Raw genomic sequence first — 16,022 nt, forward strand, 5'->3', positions numbered from 1 at the left:
AATCGTATCGTGCTGATAGAGAAACGTTTTTTTAGAATTGCTGATAGTGAAACGTTCAGACGAATGGAACTTGGAACCCAGCGATCTCATGCAAGCGAGCGATCAAACAAACGTACATCAGGTTTCTCAAAAAAGAAAAAAACTATCACATCAGACAAGTTTTTTCTTTCTCTCTTTCTTTTGGCACATGTATATCGATAATTCAAGCAGAGCATTTCACATACGATATTATATTAAAGAGCACCATCATGCTACTTTAAGCATGGCTCGACGAACGCTGATCCGGTAACTAGGCACCAACTAGCACCACGTACAGCTCCATTTTGCATATAAAAGCATACTAGAATGGCAAAATCAAATTGGACTTGAATCTGCTTAACCGCATAACATGGAACACTAGTGCATTCGGCTATCCAAGTGGCAGTGGCGAAATGATGCCACGTCTCACATTCGCATGCATGAAAAAAAGATCCGCGGTTTCAAAGTTAGTACTATCCTAGTCTCCGCATCCTTTGAACCCCTGAATCTTCTGTCCAAAAAGAACAAACATGCGACACTGGAAGTCCAGAAACCATCCAGCCAAAAAGAGGAGGAAATAGGCAGGCACTTCAACTCAAGATACAGTTCAAGGATCCCGGCTTCAAATCTTGCGACCTCTCTTACAGAACCTCTACACGCTGCAAAACAAGACGAAAAGAACGTCATCACAAGCTTCAAGTAATGGAAACGTGCCATCACGACACATCACGATCCTGGCTAATCACAAACACAGGTCACCACTAATATTCAAATCAAGCCTTACAATCTGCTATGTGTTGGAGAGTGAATGTGAAGACTTTAAAATTCAGGTTCAGGGCCTTCTCATTGAGGATCACGGATAACATGCATTATACGGTTATTATACCACCACACAGCGAAAAATAAGTGGACACTTAAGATGCAACCTTATATAATCAAATACTTCTGCCTAAGAACAATAATAATTATTCACCAGCGGTTGAGAGTACATGGAAAGCAAGATCCTTACTCCAGTGTGTTAGCCCAACACACACGTGAAAGCAAATAAATAACATATATATACTAAGAAGATAAGAATTTATCAGGTGATGCCGTAGAACCATTCAGGTTCAACCAACCAAAGTGAAGGAATAGGGAGGTGTCAAGTGAGGATGCAAAACAAATGAGTAGCCAAATACCAGAACGATCCAGGATATTAGGAAGTTACACGTATAAAACAAAGTACTAATAGGCAAGTCAGGTTTACCTTGCTGAGAACAAGATCTCTGCCCTTACTCCAACCCAGCAATTTTTCTCCTTTCCAATATGTTCTTCCTTTCCTACAAAAAAAACATCAGCACAGACATGGTGAACAAAATAGTTGGTTAATGTCAGTAACGTATCTAAAGATAAACCTTGCAAAACTGATGATGAAGGAATGAACTGGTAGAAACAGGAGCAGCAAATAATAATAATAGCATACAATGATGCATCCGGTTAAATCTGAAGACATGTTAAAACCTGAATCTGTAGACGATATTGAAGACTCAACATAAATGTCTAGTTCTAGTTCATGTCTGGATGCTCCCTTTCAGCAAAACTACATGGATAATGATTTTCGATATCACATTCAAACAAACTGAACTTCAGCAACATGTGAACACATGTGAACCAATAAACCTATACACTAGCAAAGATCAACAACATCAATGGTCCAACCTCACATAGCTTATCCAGCAACATGCACACAATATAAAGTACTAGAATATTAACTCCTAATCTCTAATCAACCCTCACATGACATACATGACAGATATAACCATTTCACTCAGCAATAAAAATGGCAATTAGCTCAAGTACTCCCTCCGCCCGGGTTTAGTGGCCCCCCTTGTATTTTGGGTCAATTGACTAACAAATATGATGTATACCATACAAAAAGTATACTGTTGGATTTGTATTCGAAAGAGATTTCCCACGGTGTATTTTTTTATGAAATATAGTGTACATTTTATTAGTTAAATCTATGGTCAAACTTTGATCGAAAATAAGAGGGGGCCTAATAAACCCGGACAGATGAAGTACAAGATTAATGCACACTTCAGTAGTGTAGTTGCAACTGTACACTGCACGATACTTTCCTATAGCTATAGGTCAACACTTAAACTCACACAATAGCATAGCTTGTACATGTAACTACTCAAAGTGTACCAACTAATCATCCAGAAAAAGCAAACTACCACTTTGTTTTGACTTTTGATAGCTCAAATTGTCACATTTATGACACAAGACATCGAAATGCTCTTGAAATGAGCTCTCCAAAAGGACGTACGTAGAATGACGTATTAGCTACTTCTCCAACTCACTTATGAGGTCCCACTCTACCATTTTCACATTTTGCAGCTCAGCCCTCACGAGATTCTGACAGATGCTAGCAAGAATGCAAATTTTGTAGAAGAGAGAGATGACATGTGCAGATTAAAGAAAACGTAGTAAAATCTATAAATGCTGCAATAAGATGAATTGACACTCTATGTCCTGTACATGCACAATTGCACACACGGGCATGGATATGCGATGCAAGCATATTACATATCCATGCAGCGTCTTTTGAACAAACAAATGCTACATTGTTCACACAATTTATAAGCACTTAACTTAATAAGAAGCAAGGGTTTTCTCTAATGAATAAGATCTGATTTAAACACGGAAAAATAAATCACGCAAAAAGAAGTTGGTATTAGTAGTTGGTCCTGCTGTTCGAATCAGCATGCCCTACAGAGAACGGTTTAACCTTTTTATCTGGTAAGTATATTTCGTATGAAACTCTACCTTATTAGCATTTAAAGGGGAATCAAGTCTTCACGATCAAACCTAAGTTATATCCGGTGTGTCAACTAAAATGCTAAAATTCCTTGGATTCTGACTCAAATATGTGCACAATATTGCTTCCCTTGCAAAATGTCGTTTCATGTCAGTCCAATAACCGTTGCACAACCAAAGCAATGCATTTTTCCACGGACGCAAACAAATCAATTTTACAGAAACATATGAAGCAAAGCATTCAGCAAACTAGCACCTGACGGCGCACCAGCTTCTTGCCCCCCTCCGCCTCCCGAGCAAGCCTCTCCAGCCTCCTTAGCATCCCGGAATACATCTCCTCCACCTCGGTTGCTTGCCCCGTGGCCGAGGCCACCAAGGCCTCCACCCTTCCCAGCCCGAACGCATCCATCATCCCCTCCATCGCCTTCTGGTCTCCGATGCTGAAGCCCTTTGCCGGCGGACGCGGCAGCCACGGCATTGGCGACTCGGCCGCGAAGGTGTGGTACTGGCCCCGAAAACCAGGACCCACGTTGACGACCTGGAGGGAGGTGGGGAAGAGGCGGGAATCCACGAGGAGGAAGGCGCGGTAGTCGAACGAGTGGATGGAGAGGTTGGAGGAGGCAGAGGGGGCTACGAGCAGAAACACGAGGGGGTGGGTGAGGGCCAACGATTTAGACAGGGAGCGGGCGACGGCGACCTCGCGCATGGAGGGGCGGCGCGCCGCGCTGCGGCGGGAGGAGAAGAAGCCCACGGTGGCTGGGCGAGCGGGGGAGTAGGGCTGGAAGCGGCCGAGGGCGTCGGAGAGGGAGGAGGGTCGGGCGAGCGAGCCGTGGCCGGTGACGTTGATGGATAGGGTTGGGGCGGAGGAGGTGGCGCCGGAGTCGTCGTCGTCGGAGAAGGAAGGGGGAGGGGCCGGGGGGCGGGCGGCACGGCCGAAGAGTAGCCCGTCGCAGTCCCCGGCGGCGGTCCCGCAGCAGTCGAGGAGCGCCGCGAAGGCCTGGCTGGAGACGGAGAGCTTCGCGACGGCGGCCATTTCTGGACTGCGACCAGGGGTTTGGCCGCTTCGGCCTTCGGAGCGTGTACTTATCGGTCGACTATTTTCCAGTTCAGCGTAGGTTTTTCTAGGAACGTCGGATCTTTATTCAACGGCTCTGATTCGTCCCCACTCGTACATATGCAGTCTCAATTCTCTTCACTCCTCCCTGCGGGCTGTGCGGCTCACCGCCTTGTGCTGCTTTCCTTTCCCATTTTTGCTGCACCTAAACGAGGACTCCCTCCGTTTCATAATATAGTGCATATAGATTTTTTTTAAGTCAAACTTTGAGCAAGTTTATAAAAAAAACTATTTATATCTACAATACCAAATATATATGGGACAAAGCTTTTTTGGACTGAGGGAGTATAATATGAAAGCAAGGGAGTACAATATGAAAGTACGTATTGTCATGTATCTAAGGATATGTATTTATTATTCTAGATGTATATGTATTTCCTACAAACTTGGTCAAAGGCTATAAAGTTTGACTTTTCAAAAAATCTATACCACTGCATTGTGCATTGTGGAATGGAGGGAGTATTAGATAGTGAGGAGATTATGAGGTGATTTGACAGCTTTTTATTGGTGATTAGGTTGGGGGTGTGGGCGCACTCTAAAATTGAGCGGTTGGTTTGATTTTTTTGCATGGTAATACATATCTCATTCATATGATATCAAAGTACAAGTCATGTAAGGACCAACATAACAAAACTGAAAAAGAAAGCAAAACATCTCTGAGTTTGACACTAACGTCCATCACCTGCCTCTGGCACCACCACGGCAGCCACCAAAGAATAGAATGACGGATCACCTCCTCACCCGAGCTCGACGCGGCTCCATCACTGATAAGCAGCTTTGCGGACCTTCAGGTGGCTCCCCAAAAGTGAAGTCATTGTCGTTGAACGAATCAGACCGGGGTAACACCCCGGACACACCATCGAACTCCATATCTCACACCCCGCCAACTAAGACGCCGAAGGAGGAAATCACACCTGCCATCCATCAACCACGAACACAGCACACGCTCTGTCTTTCAGATGTCGTCGATGCAGACAACAATTTGCATCCGCTCCTGGACTACCTCCCAAGCTTCACGCCGACGCTGGAGCAGACGTCGTCGCAACGGCGGAGCCCGAGGACACATGTCCACCACGAGGATGCCCCCGCCGCCACATCATCCTTGCTTGAACAGACTGGATTCCACATCCATCCCCAACGATAGGACCAATCATCTCATCGGAGTAGGATCTGAAGAAATTGTATTCAGCGCCGCCATCGCCGTCGCCGAAGCCAAGACGATGAACAGCCTAAAAAACTAAGCTACTTTTGCCTAAAACTATCCATACGCGTGGATCCGGCGACCCCCCTCACCACCGACGACCGAGGTTGTCGATGGAGGGGAGCCGCCAGAGAACGGCGGCGGAGCGCGAGTCCCTAGCGGCGGAAAGCTAGATCGTTTTTCCTTCGGGAAGAATAAGATATGACATCCGTTGGTTGGTTTGATTTGTGAGGAAGGAATTTAAATAGATTACGTATACACTTTTCGTAGATCTAGCATTTTTGTACCTTTCTCGTCTTCATCGACAAGTAATTTTCCACCTTTTGTACACAACAAGTTCTGTATGAAGGAGAAAAGGACAATTTCAACTAAACCATTTTATTGCTCACGGAAATTGTTCAACTAGTAATTGCTGGCAAATCCAATTTCCTTATAGTAATTTTGCAAGATTATTTCATTTGTTGTACAAATGTCGCAAAGATTCGTAGTTGGAAGAAAGGTTTGGTGAAACTCCACACTGAAGGACATGATCTACCACGAATATCTATCTTCTAGATTTTTGCATCAGTTCTACTGGTAATGGTTATAAGCATGAACCGGATGTGGATAGATCAAGAACTTTGACCCGTTGTTGGTAAGAGCAACTTGAAGGAAATATGCCCTAGAGGCAATAATAAAATTATTATTTATTTCCTTATTTCATGATAAATGTTTATTATTCATGCTAGAATTGTATTAACCGGAAACATGATACATGTGTGAATACATAGACAAACAGAGTGTCACTAGTATGCCTCTACTTGACTAGCTCGTTGATCAAAGATGGTTATGTTTCCTAGCCATAGACATGAGTTGTCATTTGATTAATGGGATCACATCATTAGGAGAATGATGTGATTGACTTGACCCATTCCGTTAGCTTAGCACTCGATCATTTAGTATGTTGCTATTGCTTTCTTCATGACTTATACATGTTCCTATGACTATGAGATTATGCAACTCTCGTTTACCGGAGGAACACTTTGTGTGCTACCAAACGTCACAGCGTAACTGGGTGATTATAAAGGTGCTCTACAAGTGTCTCCAAAGGTACTTGTTGGGTTGGCGTATTTCGAGATTAGAATTTGTCACTCCGATTGTTGGAGAGGTATCTCTGGGCCCACTCGGTAATGCACATCACTATAAACCTTGCAAGCATTGCAACTAATGAGTTAGTTGCGGGATGATGTATTACGGAACGAGTAAAGAGACTTGCCGGTAACGAGATTGAACTAGGTATTGAGATACCGATAATCGAATCTCGGGCAAGTAACATACTGATGACAAAGGGAACAACGTATGTTGTTATGCGGTTTGACCGATAAAGATCTTTGTAGAATATGTGGGAGCCAATATGAGCATCCAGGTTCCGCTATTGGTTATTTACCGGAGACGTGTCTCGGTCATGTCTACATTGTTCTCGAACCCGTAGGGTCCGCACGCTTAAAGTTCGATGACGGTTATATTATGAGTTTATGTGTTTTGATGTACCGAAGGTAGTTCGGAGTCCCGGATGAGATCGGGGACATGACGAGGAGTCTCGAAATGGTCGAGACGTAAAGATCGATATATTGGACGACTATATTCAAACATCGGAAAGGTTCCGAGTGGTTCGGATATTTTTTGGAGTACTAGAGAGTTACGGGAATTCGCCGGGGAGTATATGGGCCTTATTGGGCTTTAGGGGAAAGAGAGAGGAGAGGCTGCGCGCCCCCCAAGGCCTAGTCCGAATTGGACTAGGGGGAGGGGCTGCGCCCCCTCCTTCCTTCTCTTCTCTCTCCCCTTTCCTTGACTCCTCCTACTACTTGGAAGGGGGGAATCACTACAAAAAAAATACACTTCCGTGATGATACGTGTTTGTCACAGTAGGTCGCGTTTTTTGTCATGCATCTACATCCATGACGATTTTATGACAGAGTCAAGATAGTCATACCTGTGCTGTCGTAGAAGTGTTCCATGACATTACCAAAATTATCATCACGGAAGTGTCCACTTCCATGACGATAAATCGCGCGTCACAGAAGTGCTTTCGTCAAGGGTGACCGACACGTGGCATCCACCGTAACGGAACGCCGTTAAGCTATCGGGTCGGGTTTTGGATCCGATAACCCGTTAACAGCCCCGACCAATGGGAAATTTCCACGTGTAAAATTCTTATTGGCCGGACGAAACACGTGTCAGCTCGTCAGTGGGTCAGATAGGCGCATATGATATGTCGACACGTGCCACGGCCCACCATTGGCCCATTTAGCTTACAAAGCCGGCCCGTTTGACTTGGTCAAAAGTTAACGGGCTGGCCCATGAAAAGCTTGTTAACGGTCTCTTTGCAAATAGCTCATTTTACGGCCCGTTAACTCACGGCCCGTTAGGCCCTAAAGGAAATCGGCCCAACAACGTCATGTGGGCCGTCGAATATAACACCAGCCCATTTCACTCTCGGCCCATGTGTGGCCCACGACGTCTTTCGGCCCATATGAGGCCTTCGTATCTTTCGGCCCTTTACAGGCCCACGGTGACTCTAGCCCATAATGAACAGTAATTTTCTTTATACCCGTTAACTGCCCGTGATTTACATGGGCCGTTTCCAGCCCGTGTTAGCTTTCGGCCTATTGACGGCCCATACGTTCTTGGGCTCCTTTTCGGCCCTCGATTACTTCCGGCCCGTTACTGGCCTGTTCCCCTAATGGGCCAAATTCGGCCCATGGCAAGAGTCGGCCCGTTACTGGCCTGTTACCCTAATGGGCCAAATTCGGCCCATGGCAAGAGTTGGCACGTTTCTGGCCTGTTAACCCGTTGCGCTGTTTCCAGCCCGTCCTATATTCTGGCCCATTAACGACCCGTTATGCCTGTGACAGAATTAAGCCTTTGCTGTCCTACGGCCTGTTAACGGTCTGTTACCGTGCTGGGCCGATACTAATTACGCCCGATTACGGCCCACGTAGACCCATTTATCCGACGGCCCGAGGCCCACCGATTACAGGCCCATTTATCGACGGCCCGTAGGAGACCCATGGATCCTACGGCCCATATATGGCCCATGGTAGTTGCGGCCACTAGCAAACCAGGGAAAAAGAAGACTAGGAAATAAATAAGGCCGAAACTAACGCTAGGCTATTAAGGCGATTGCACAGATTACATCCACTCGGCATCAAAGATCGCCACCAGTGCAAATATAAGGAACACCCTACACTATACAAAAATGGCTTGCTGTTTTCTTCAGCCGGTGGCTGCACGTTAAGAATAAATTTTGTATCGCACCAAAACAAATTACAACTATATAACAAAAGGAAGGTTGGCATAAAACTTAACAGTCTAGCAGATAAATGCACCACCAGAAGTTCAGAAGCTCAGTTCATTTGACCTGACTGTTACGTTTTCATGCTGTATTGTCCGATGGAGCACCATAACCCTCGCCTTCATTTCCCCTAGGCTCTTGAACAACATAGCAAATGTCTGATAGTCTGGTTTCAAAACCATGCATATCTTGAGCAATGTTTCTCCTTGTTTCACAAAGGGTCTCTGTTAGGGAATGGACTTGTGTCTGGAGCGCAGATACAACATTGCTTTGAGCTTGCATATCTTGATCATGAGGCAGTTTGGACGATATTGCCTTAACAACCAACCCAGTATTACGCAGGAACGTGCTTTTGGCACTGTTAGTGGACAGGTACTGACCCACTGCAGCAAGAGCTGACATTGCGGTTATAGTTGCCTCGCCACCTTCAGAAGGTGGCGGTTCCACCATTTTTTCCATAGCTCACTGAAAAGTTGAGGTTTTACATTAGTAGTACCAGAACAGAAGATATTAAGGAGGCAACAAAACCAAACAAAATAGCTTTGGTCTATATACAGAACTTACTGGTGAACCCATGTAAAATATTAGTTGTATTTTATTGCAAAGTACATAATAAAACCAGGTTCCAAACATATGACCATGTACCATCGCTAATGTATTGTCTATTTCTTCACATTGTATTGAGGGCTAAGGATAAAGAGATGAAGTTTATAATACGGTAAGCATAGCATGACATCATTCATATCACAAAACAACTGAGAACAGACAAACAGGCAATTGTAACGTTGTGTGGGCAAGTCCAGCACGGAACTAGATTACGGGTCAAGATCAAAGGAACATCACTCCTCTCTTTTAAACCTTGTAAGGTGCAATGATATGCTAAGACAATTGTGTATAAAATTGAAAAGAGTAATAGACATTGGCTGCAAACCATGCAGTTCAAGGCACAAGTCAGAGTAAGTAGTAGTTAAAAGGCATGAGGATTAAGGACTTACAACAACGGCTTTGACTGGTGTAGTCATGCCCTTCTTCTTGCTGGTGTGACAGTCCTTGAAGATTTCCACAGCATTTGGTTCAGGTACTTTTTGGTCCTTGCGGGCTTTCCTCTGCATTTCGAACAAGTCAATATAGATATGATAATATGGTACAGCGAAAAGTGTGAAATAGCAGCTAATTACAAGAGCCTCGCAGTGTGCAATATAGCTACGAGATCCTGTCGTCTGTTGGAATTTCACTTTCGTACGGTTGGCCTTGTTCTTTGAACAGTTCACCTACAAGAAGATAGATTTGTGTGGCACATGCGAAAATAGAACTTCAACATGTGATCTGATCACATATATATAATGTACCTGATACTTCGGATCAGACCAGTGTTTAACAAGGCCCCTCCAGTCTTCATCCGATATATTTTCCACTGGAGATGTTTGGGAAAGTTCACTGTTAGCCTTGCCTTCAAAGTGAGTTTTCCTCAAGTTATACCGATACTGTCGCAGAGCAGACTTGAAAACATGGGTGCAAGCTTGTCTGGTTGCATCATCTTGGCTATCCAACTTGAACCTCATCTGTTGAAAATTATGGGAGTCTCATTATCAGCAACCTAGAAAGTATGGGACAGAGCAAGACGATATTACTAGTTTCCATACATAACCATACTTATAGATAAATGGTCGAGGAAGGTGTTGAACTAGGTTTCGTCTTTGTCATTCCTGTACTGAATCCATGTTGGGAGGATACGTACATGACACCTAACGGCAACCGCTGCCTCTGATACTAACTTGGCTGACTCTGTAGCATCACGTGGCCTTTTGAAACCTGCCTCAAAACGGATCTCCATTCTTCCTCCTCTAGATTTCCCTGATGTTTGTTTCCTCTTGCGCCTAGGTGCTAGTCCAACAACGAACATAGGAAGTGTTAGTGTACATCAAACTGTGAGACTACATATAAAGAAGCATGCAACTGTAACTTGATTCCAGCAACTACCTTCTTGCTGTTGAAGCTCACAAGGTTCATCTGATATTGCCAACTCGTCTTGTGTCAAGAGTGCTTGGGAAGTAGTGTCGGGTGGCAAGGGAGCTTGGGAACGTGCTGCTAGCTCAGTTGACGCACGAGTAAGTCGTTCAACTGGTAGTACTGTGGTAGGTGTTGCAAGAACTAGGGCTGTCTCTGCTTGTTTGGTGGCAGCTATTTGTTTCTGTTTGGCTTTTTTTGCAACTCGTGTAGCATGGGATGCCGTGTTTGTAGAATTTTCCGCTGGACTTTGACCTTCTATTGCACCATCAGTACCAGCATAATCTGCAGGATTCATCCGCTTCTAATTCCCTGCCATTATGTGTTTCTTCCTCTTTCTTTGTGCCATGTTAAGTCAAGCCGATAAGAAAAACGAATAACAATTTAGTTCTTCAGAACAAATTGATGCGTGATGCAGACGAACTGAACTTTGATGTTAGACAACCACATGATAGGAGGATGTAATATGTATGAAAAACAGGACGGAAGAGATAACCAGAACTATGATGTGTAAACTAAGAAGAAGACATTTCACCAAATTAGAAGCAATGCAATGGAAGGTAGACACCATATGAAAGATGCTACAAATATCGCTCTGCCAAGTTAACAGTGTCTCATCATAAATGGCGTTTAAACAAATGTGAAGTAGTACAAGAAATAAATCATATGCAAAATGCAAACAACATCACACTACCATGTTAGAGGTCTCTCGTCATTAGTGCCATTGCATATTCACAGCATTGCATATTCATAGCTTATGATGTGTAAACTAAGGAGAAGGCATTTCAACAAATTAGAAGCAATGAAAGCTAGACACCATATGAAAGATGCAACAAATATCACTCTACCAAGTTAAAACTGTCTCGTCATAAGTGCCATTTCAACAGATTAGTAGTACAAGCTAGAAAAGAATGTGAGATGTAACCTATATCACACTCCGAAGTCAAACGTGTCTTATGGTAAGTGATTGTTGCAAGTTACACAACAGTAGTAATTTGATGTAAGAACATGGTGCGATAGACAGATATTGTATGTTCTAGAAACAGGGACACGTGTCTTATTCAAGTATAATGTGTAAAGTAAGCAGATGGAATTCAACAAAATTAGAAGCAATACAAGCTAGACATCACACATAACATGCAACCACATATAACAGTGCCAAGTTAGAGGGAGCACCGGTGATGCTGCACTAGGGGAGACGTGCTCATCATAAACACAGCTTTGTTGAGTGTCTATGCATGTGTTGTCTTGGAAATCATCTTGGGGGTGTGGAGGAGTAGAAACTATAGAGGCCCTCCGTTCGGAAGGAGCACCTTTATCCGCTGCCTTGCTAACTTCCTTCCGCTTTATTGATTTTGAATTGTCAAGTAAAACCGACAAGAAAAAGCAATAAAATTATCTCTTCAGAACTCATTCATGCATGATACTGACAATCACTACTTTGATGTAAGGCAAACACATGATACCAGGATGGAATATGTACGAAAAACAGGACGACATGGCATGTTCACAACTGTTTGTGTAAACTAAGCAGAAACCATTCCAGCAAATAAGAAGCAATGCAAGCTAGACACCACATGAAAGATGCAACCAATATGACTCTGCCAAGTTAAAAGCGTCCCATCATAAATGGAATTTCAACAAATTAGAAGCAGCGCATGCTATAAATCATATGAAAGATGCAACTAATATCACACTGCGTATACTAAAGGTGTCTCGTCATGTTGATTGATGCGGGATACAAAAAAAACAATAGTTTTATGTAAGGACATGCTTAATAGACAGATGTACTATGTACTAAATACAGGAAGGCATGTCACATTAACAGGTATAATGTATAAGCTAAGCAGACTACATGCAGTTTAACCAGATTGGAAGAATTACAATCTAGACACCATATGCAACATGCAACCACATATCACGCTGCCAAGTTAGAGCAAGCACCTGCGATGCTAGTGTAGGGGAAATGTTGTAATCAACTACAGAGCTACGTTCACTATCTTCATCTAGCATTTCTGTTTCTTGAGAATCATGTCGGGAGGCTGACGCTGCATTCTTTAAATGAGGAGTAGTCCCCTTGCCTGCCTGCCTCGTCATAAGTGATTGATGAATGATACACAAGACCATTAGTTTGATGTAAGAACATGGTTAATACACAGATGTACTAGTATGTACCAAAAACAGAAAGGCGTGTCATATTCAAAGGTATAATGTGTAAGCTAAGCAGATGCAATTTAACCAAATTGGAAGCAATACAAGCTAGACATCCGGCTGGAGTGGTGAGCATGATCATCTAGGACCTGAGAGCCTGGTGGGAGGCGGGCTGCTTCGCCACCATCGCAGATTTTTAGTTGGCTTCCAGGTGATGCCTATCTTTGCTGGGCTTGTCACTGGCTCGGCCAGTGCCCTGACAAGCTATTTGTCTTCTGGTGCTCACGGGATGGTGGTTCATGTAAAAAAAATATCTTTCCTTATCTTACCGACTTTGGCCTTTCGAATACAAGCTAGACACCATATGGAACATGCAACCACATAGGACACCGCGAAGTTAAAGCAAGCACCTGGGATGGTGGTTCATTGCGAGCGAGGTCATCAACTCCAGAGCTACGTTTACCGTCTCCATCTGCTGACACTGCACCCTTTATAGCGCTGTAACGTGTCTTGCCTACCCGCATACGAAGCTGGAGCGACTTCTCTTTTTTCTTTTTGGCTTCTCTCATGGTAGCAGAGTCTGAAATACCCTTGCATAAAAACACAATAGTGAGAGTAAGGGTGAAGTGTGTGTAGAACTAGTGCACTGTAAAAGTAGCAGATAGCAGGTGGCTGAAAAATAAATGACAGGAGACATATGATAGCTCTACAACATTGCATGGCAAACAAAATTAGATTCTACTCCGTATGATTTTGTAATATATGAGCACAAGAAATGCAGGTACTCCTCCAGCACACCACCACATGTGGTCATATCTAAGATAACAGTCGACTGAAAATAAATAGGTCAGTCGATTTTTTTAATGAACCGTCCGATCTATAAGGAACGGGCAGATGGCCTTCGCCTACCTCCCGCCAGTCACTGTTGACGATCTTTCTCGAACCGCCAGCGACCACCGGCCCAGACCCCTGCCTCCGCCGCCCCGCCCTCCCATCGACCTCACACCACCGCCGTGCTTGGCAGCGCCCCCAGGCCATCCCTTTAATCCCGGCCGACCTCCAGATCGGGCGCCAGTAGCTCTAGGCCGCACACGACCCTAAGATAAACACCAAGGCGCTGCTTCCCCGGCGTAATAGGCGTACTAGTGCCTGTTACGCCGGGGAATGCTTCCGTTAATTGGGAATCAACTGGCCAGAAATTGAAATTCAGGGGGGCGACGGACCTCTAGCTAAGGTGAAATAGTATATGAGGAGAAACCTTGTGCATCGCGAGTTACTAGGAACATCTAGTATCAAGAAGAAGCGGTCAACTAGTGTCTTCTGTGGGATGAATACTGTGCAAGCAGAGACGTAAGATTTGCACGAATAAGGGAAGAGGAGTACCTTTTTCGGTTGCCGGTGTGGTCACCTCCACATGTTGCGTCGATCTTCTTCTTTTTACCGGGGAAACCGATGTTCTGGAGGATGCAGGCTTGGACGAACCCATGGCCAAATTGTTGACTGTGTTGCCGTGGCCGTATGTCGGCGGAGGGGAAGCATATCCGAGGCGGCGAAGGACGACATAGCAGGAACAGCTCCGGTGCGGTGGAGGGTGGCGAAGTTGGAGCGGCAGCGGTGAGGCGCAAGACGGCGTGGTTGAACTGGCTCGGGTACGGATGGCTCGGCCTCGGCTTAAACTACTAGCCGCGGAGGGCGTTGCGGTTGAGGTTGCGGTGGACGACAACGTCGGGGTATCGGCTCCGGCGTGATGGAGGAGGGCGGCAGTTGATGGGTGGGATGGGGTGGCAGACGAGGACGCCGGGGTTTCGCGGCTGGTGGAGAGGTAGTTTTGGCGCCCACGGAGTACAAATGGGGAATCGGACGGTGGGGGGGGGGAACCATGTTTCGGTCTGGGACGCACTTGTTTTTGGCTTTTTTGAACAGAAGATGGGACGCGCTTGTTTGAAATTTGGGGAAAGTACAAACTTTGCCCCCCTCTTAAATTTCGGACCTACTGCGGGTCGGGGGTAGGATGGTAATCCCAGGTGTCCCAAATAGTGGGCGGGAGCGATTTCGGCCGCGCGCATGTGTGCTTAGGCGGCCATTGTGTATGAATGTTTTTCGGATGCGGTTGCGTGGCGTCTAGATGAAGCTACAAACCTACCCCGGTTTAGACCTTTGGACGTCGGGCCGGTAGGTTTCACGGGTCGGAGTTATTAGAAAAGTAATTTCCTTGTACTACCAAACATTGGTCTCACGCGGTTTCGGGCGAGTAGAGGCTCTTTTGGCGCTTCGTTCGAAATTTTGAAACACAAGCATTCACGTTTAGAGTACTCTTGAACTATGAGGATTGACCTAAATAGACAATGTTATATTTGACCTTATATGTTTGAAAATCTCATTAAATTATCCGCTTCTTTTTGAAATTTTGACACTTGAAAATCCTATAACTATGATTATTTTGGAATGGAGGAGTTAAATTTGAATCTATTTTGTACATGACTACATATGCTATTATGTACAAAATCAGAGCAAAGATTGGTGCCCCCATAATTTAGGTATGGTTTACAAATGCCATGATACCAAATTCAAATAATTGAATGGACTTCATGTTGAATTCAATTTTTTTAAACCACCTTAAGTTGAATTCAAATGTATGCTAGTTCATAGGTAGCTATTTATAATGTCCATTGTGTAACTTTCGTATGTATAATGTGCTTTACACACACAACATGAACTATACTCACGTTTATATTTGATTGCTAAAGCGATGCATTGTCTGGAGTTCAAAATACTAACTATGTGGATCAATTGTGTCGAATAATAACATAGACATGCTCAAATTCGATAGAATCTAGATGTCTGATGGATCAATGACCGCTCCTTACACGAATTGCAAATATCATGATCCTATCCTAATATTTGGATACAATTTATATCTTTAATCAATGTGTAGAGCAGTCTTTTACGTGTAGTTTCACTCTCCATCGGTGGTCTCTCACACATGCTCACACACTCTCTCCCGAGGTGTCTTTCTCACACACATGCTCTAGATATAACCCTCCCTCCCTCTCGTAACCATTTACAACTGTTTTCACTAACCTTTATCACAAGCACTCTTCCTCTCGCAAACATACACACGCACAATCCTCATCGACCCTTTCTATATACATGAACCTGCCTACGTGTCTCATGTACGCACATTATCTTTACGCCTGTCTCTCACGCATTGTCTCACACCTCTCTTCCTAATCGACGAGTATGATTCTAGCAGAGCATTCTGTAGGATGCCCCTTAAAGTTAGGTTGGATGAATAGTAATATCAGAGATAAAGGGGTTACCTTAGTCCGAGAACCTAGGGTTACAAATCCTAGCCGGCTTTGTCAGTGGACACAGAGTCCTTCACAATTCTGCTATCT

At 44.4% G+C, this 16,022-nt stretch overlaps 1 protein-coding gene across 2 annotated transcripts; it reads right to left on the minus strand.

Moving 5' to 3' along the window:
• Window positions 1–346: 346 nt before the first annotated feature.
• Window positions 347–3,922, minus strand: LOC123053646 (uncharacterized). Of its 2 annotated transcripts, none has more exons than XM_044477155.1 (3): window positions 3,074–3,922; window positions 1,265–1,332; window positions 347–677 (listed from the first exon to the last, which is right to left on the minus strand). In XM_044477155.1, exons 1-3 carry the CDS (start codon window positions 3,848–3,850, stop codon window positions 671–673), a joined length of 852 nt encoding a protein of 283 aa, XP_044333090.1. In that variant the 5' UTR covers window positions 3,851–3,922; the 3' UTR covers window positions 347–670. The 2 variants fall into 2 exon arrangements, with proteins under 2 accessions (XP_044333090.1, XP_044333091.1); XM_044477156.1 differs by having other exon boundaries at window positions 1,265–1,337; window positions 3,074–3,913.
• Window positions 3,923–16,022: the final 12,100 nt, after the last annotated feature.

Source organism: Triticum aestivum, chromosome 2D (genome assembly GCF_018294505.1).
Source record: "Triticum aestivum cultivar Chinese Spring chromosome 2D, IWGSC CS RefSeq v2.1, whole genome shotgun sequence".
Lineage (NCBI taxonomy): Eukaryota > Viridiplantae > Streptophyta > Magnoliopsida > Poales > Poaceae > Triticum > Triticum aestivum.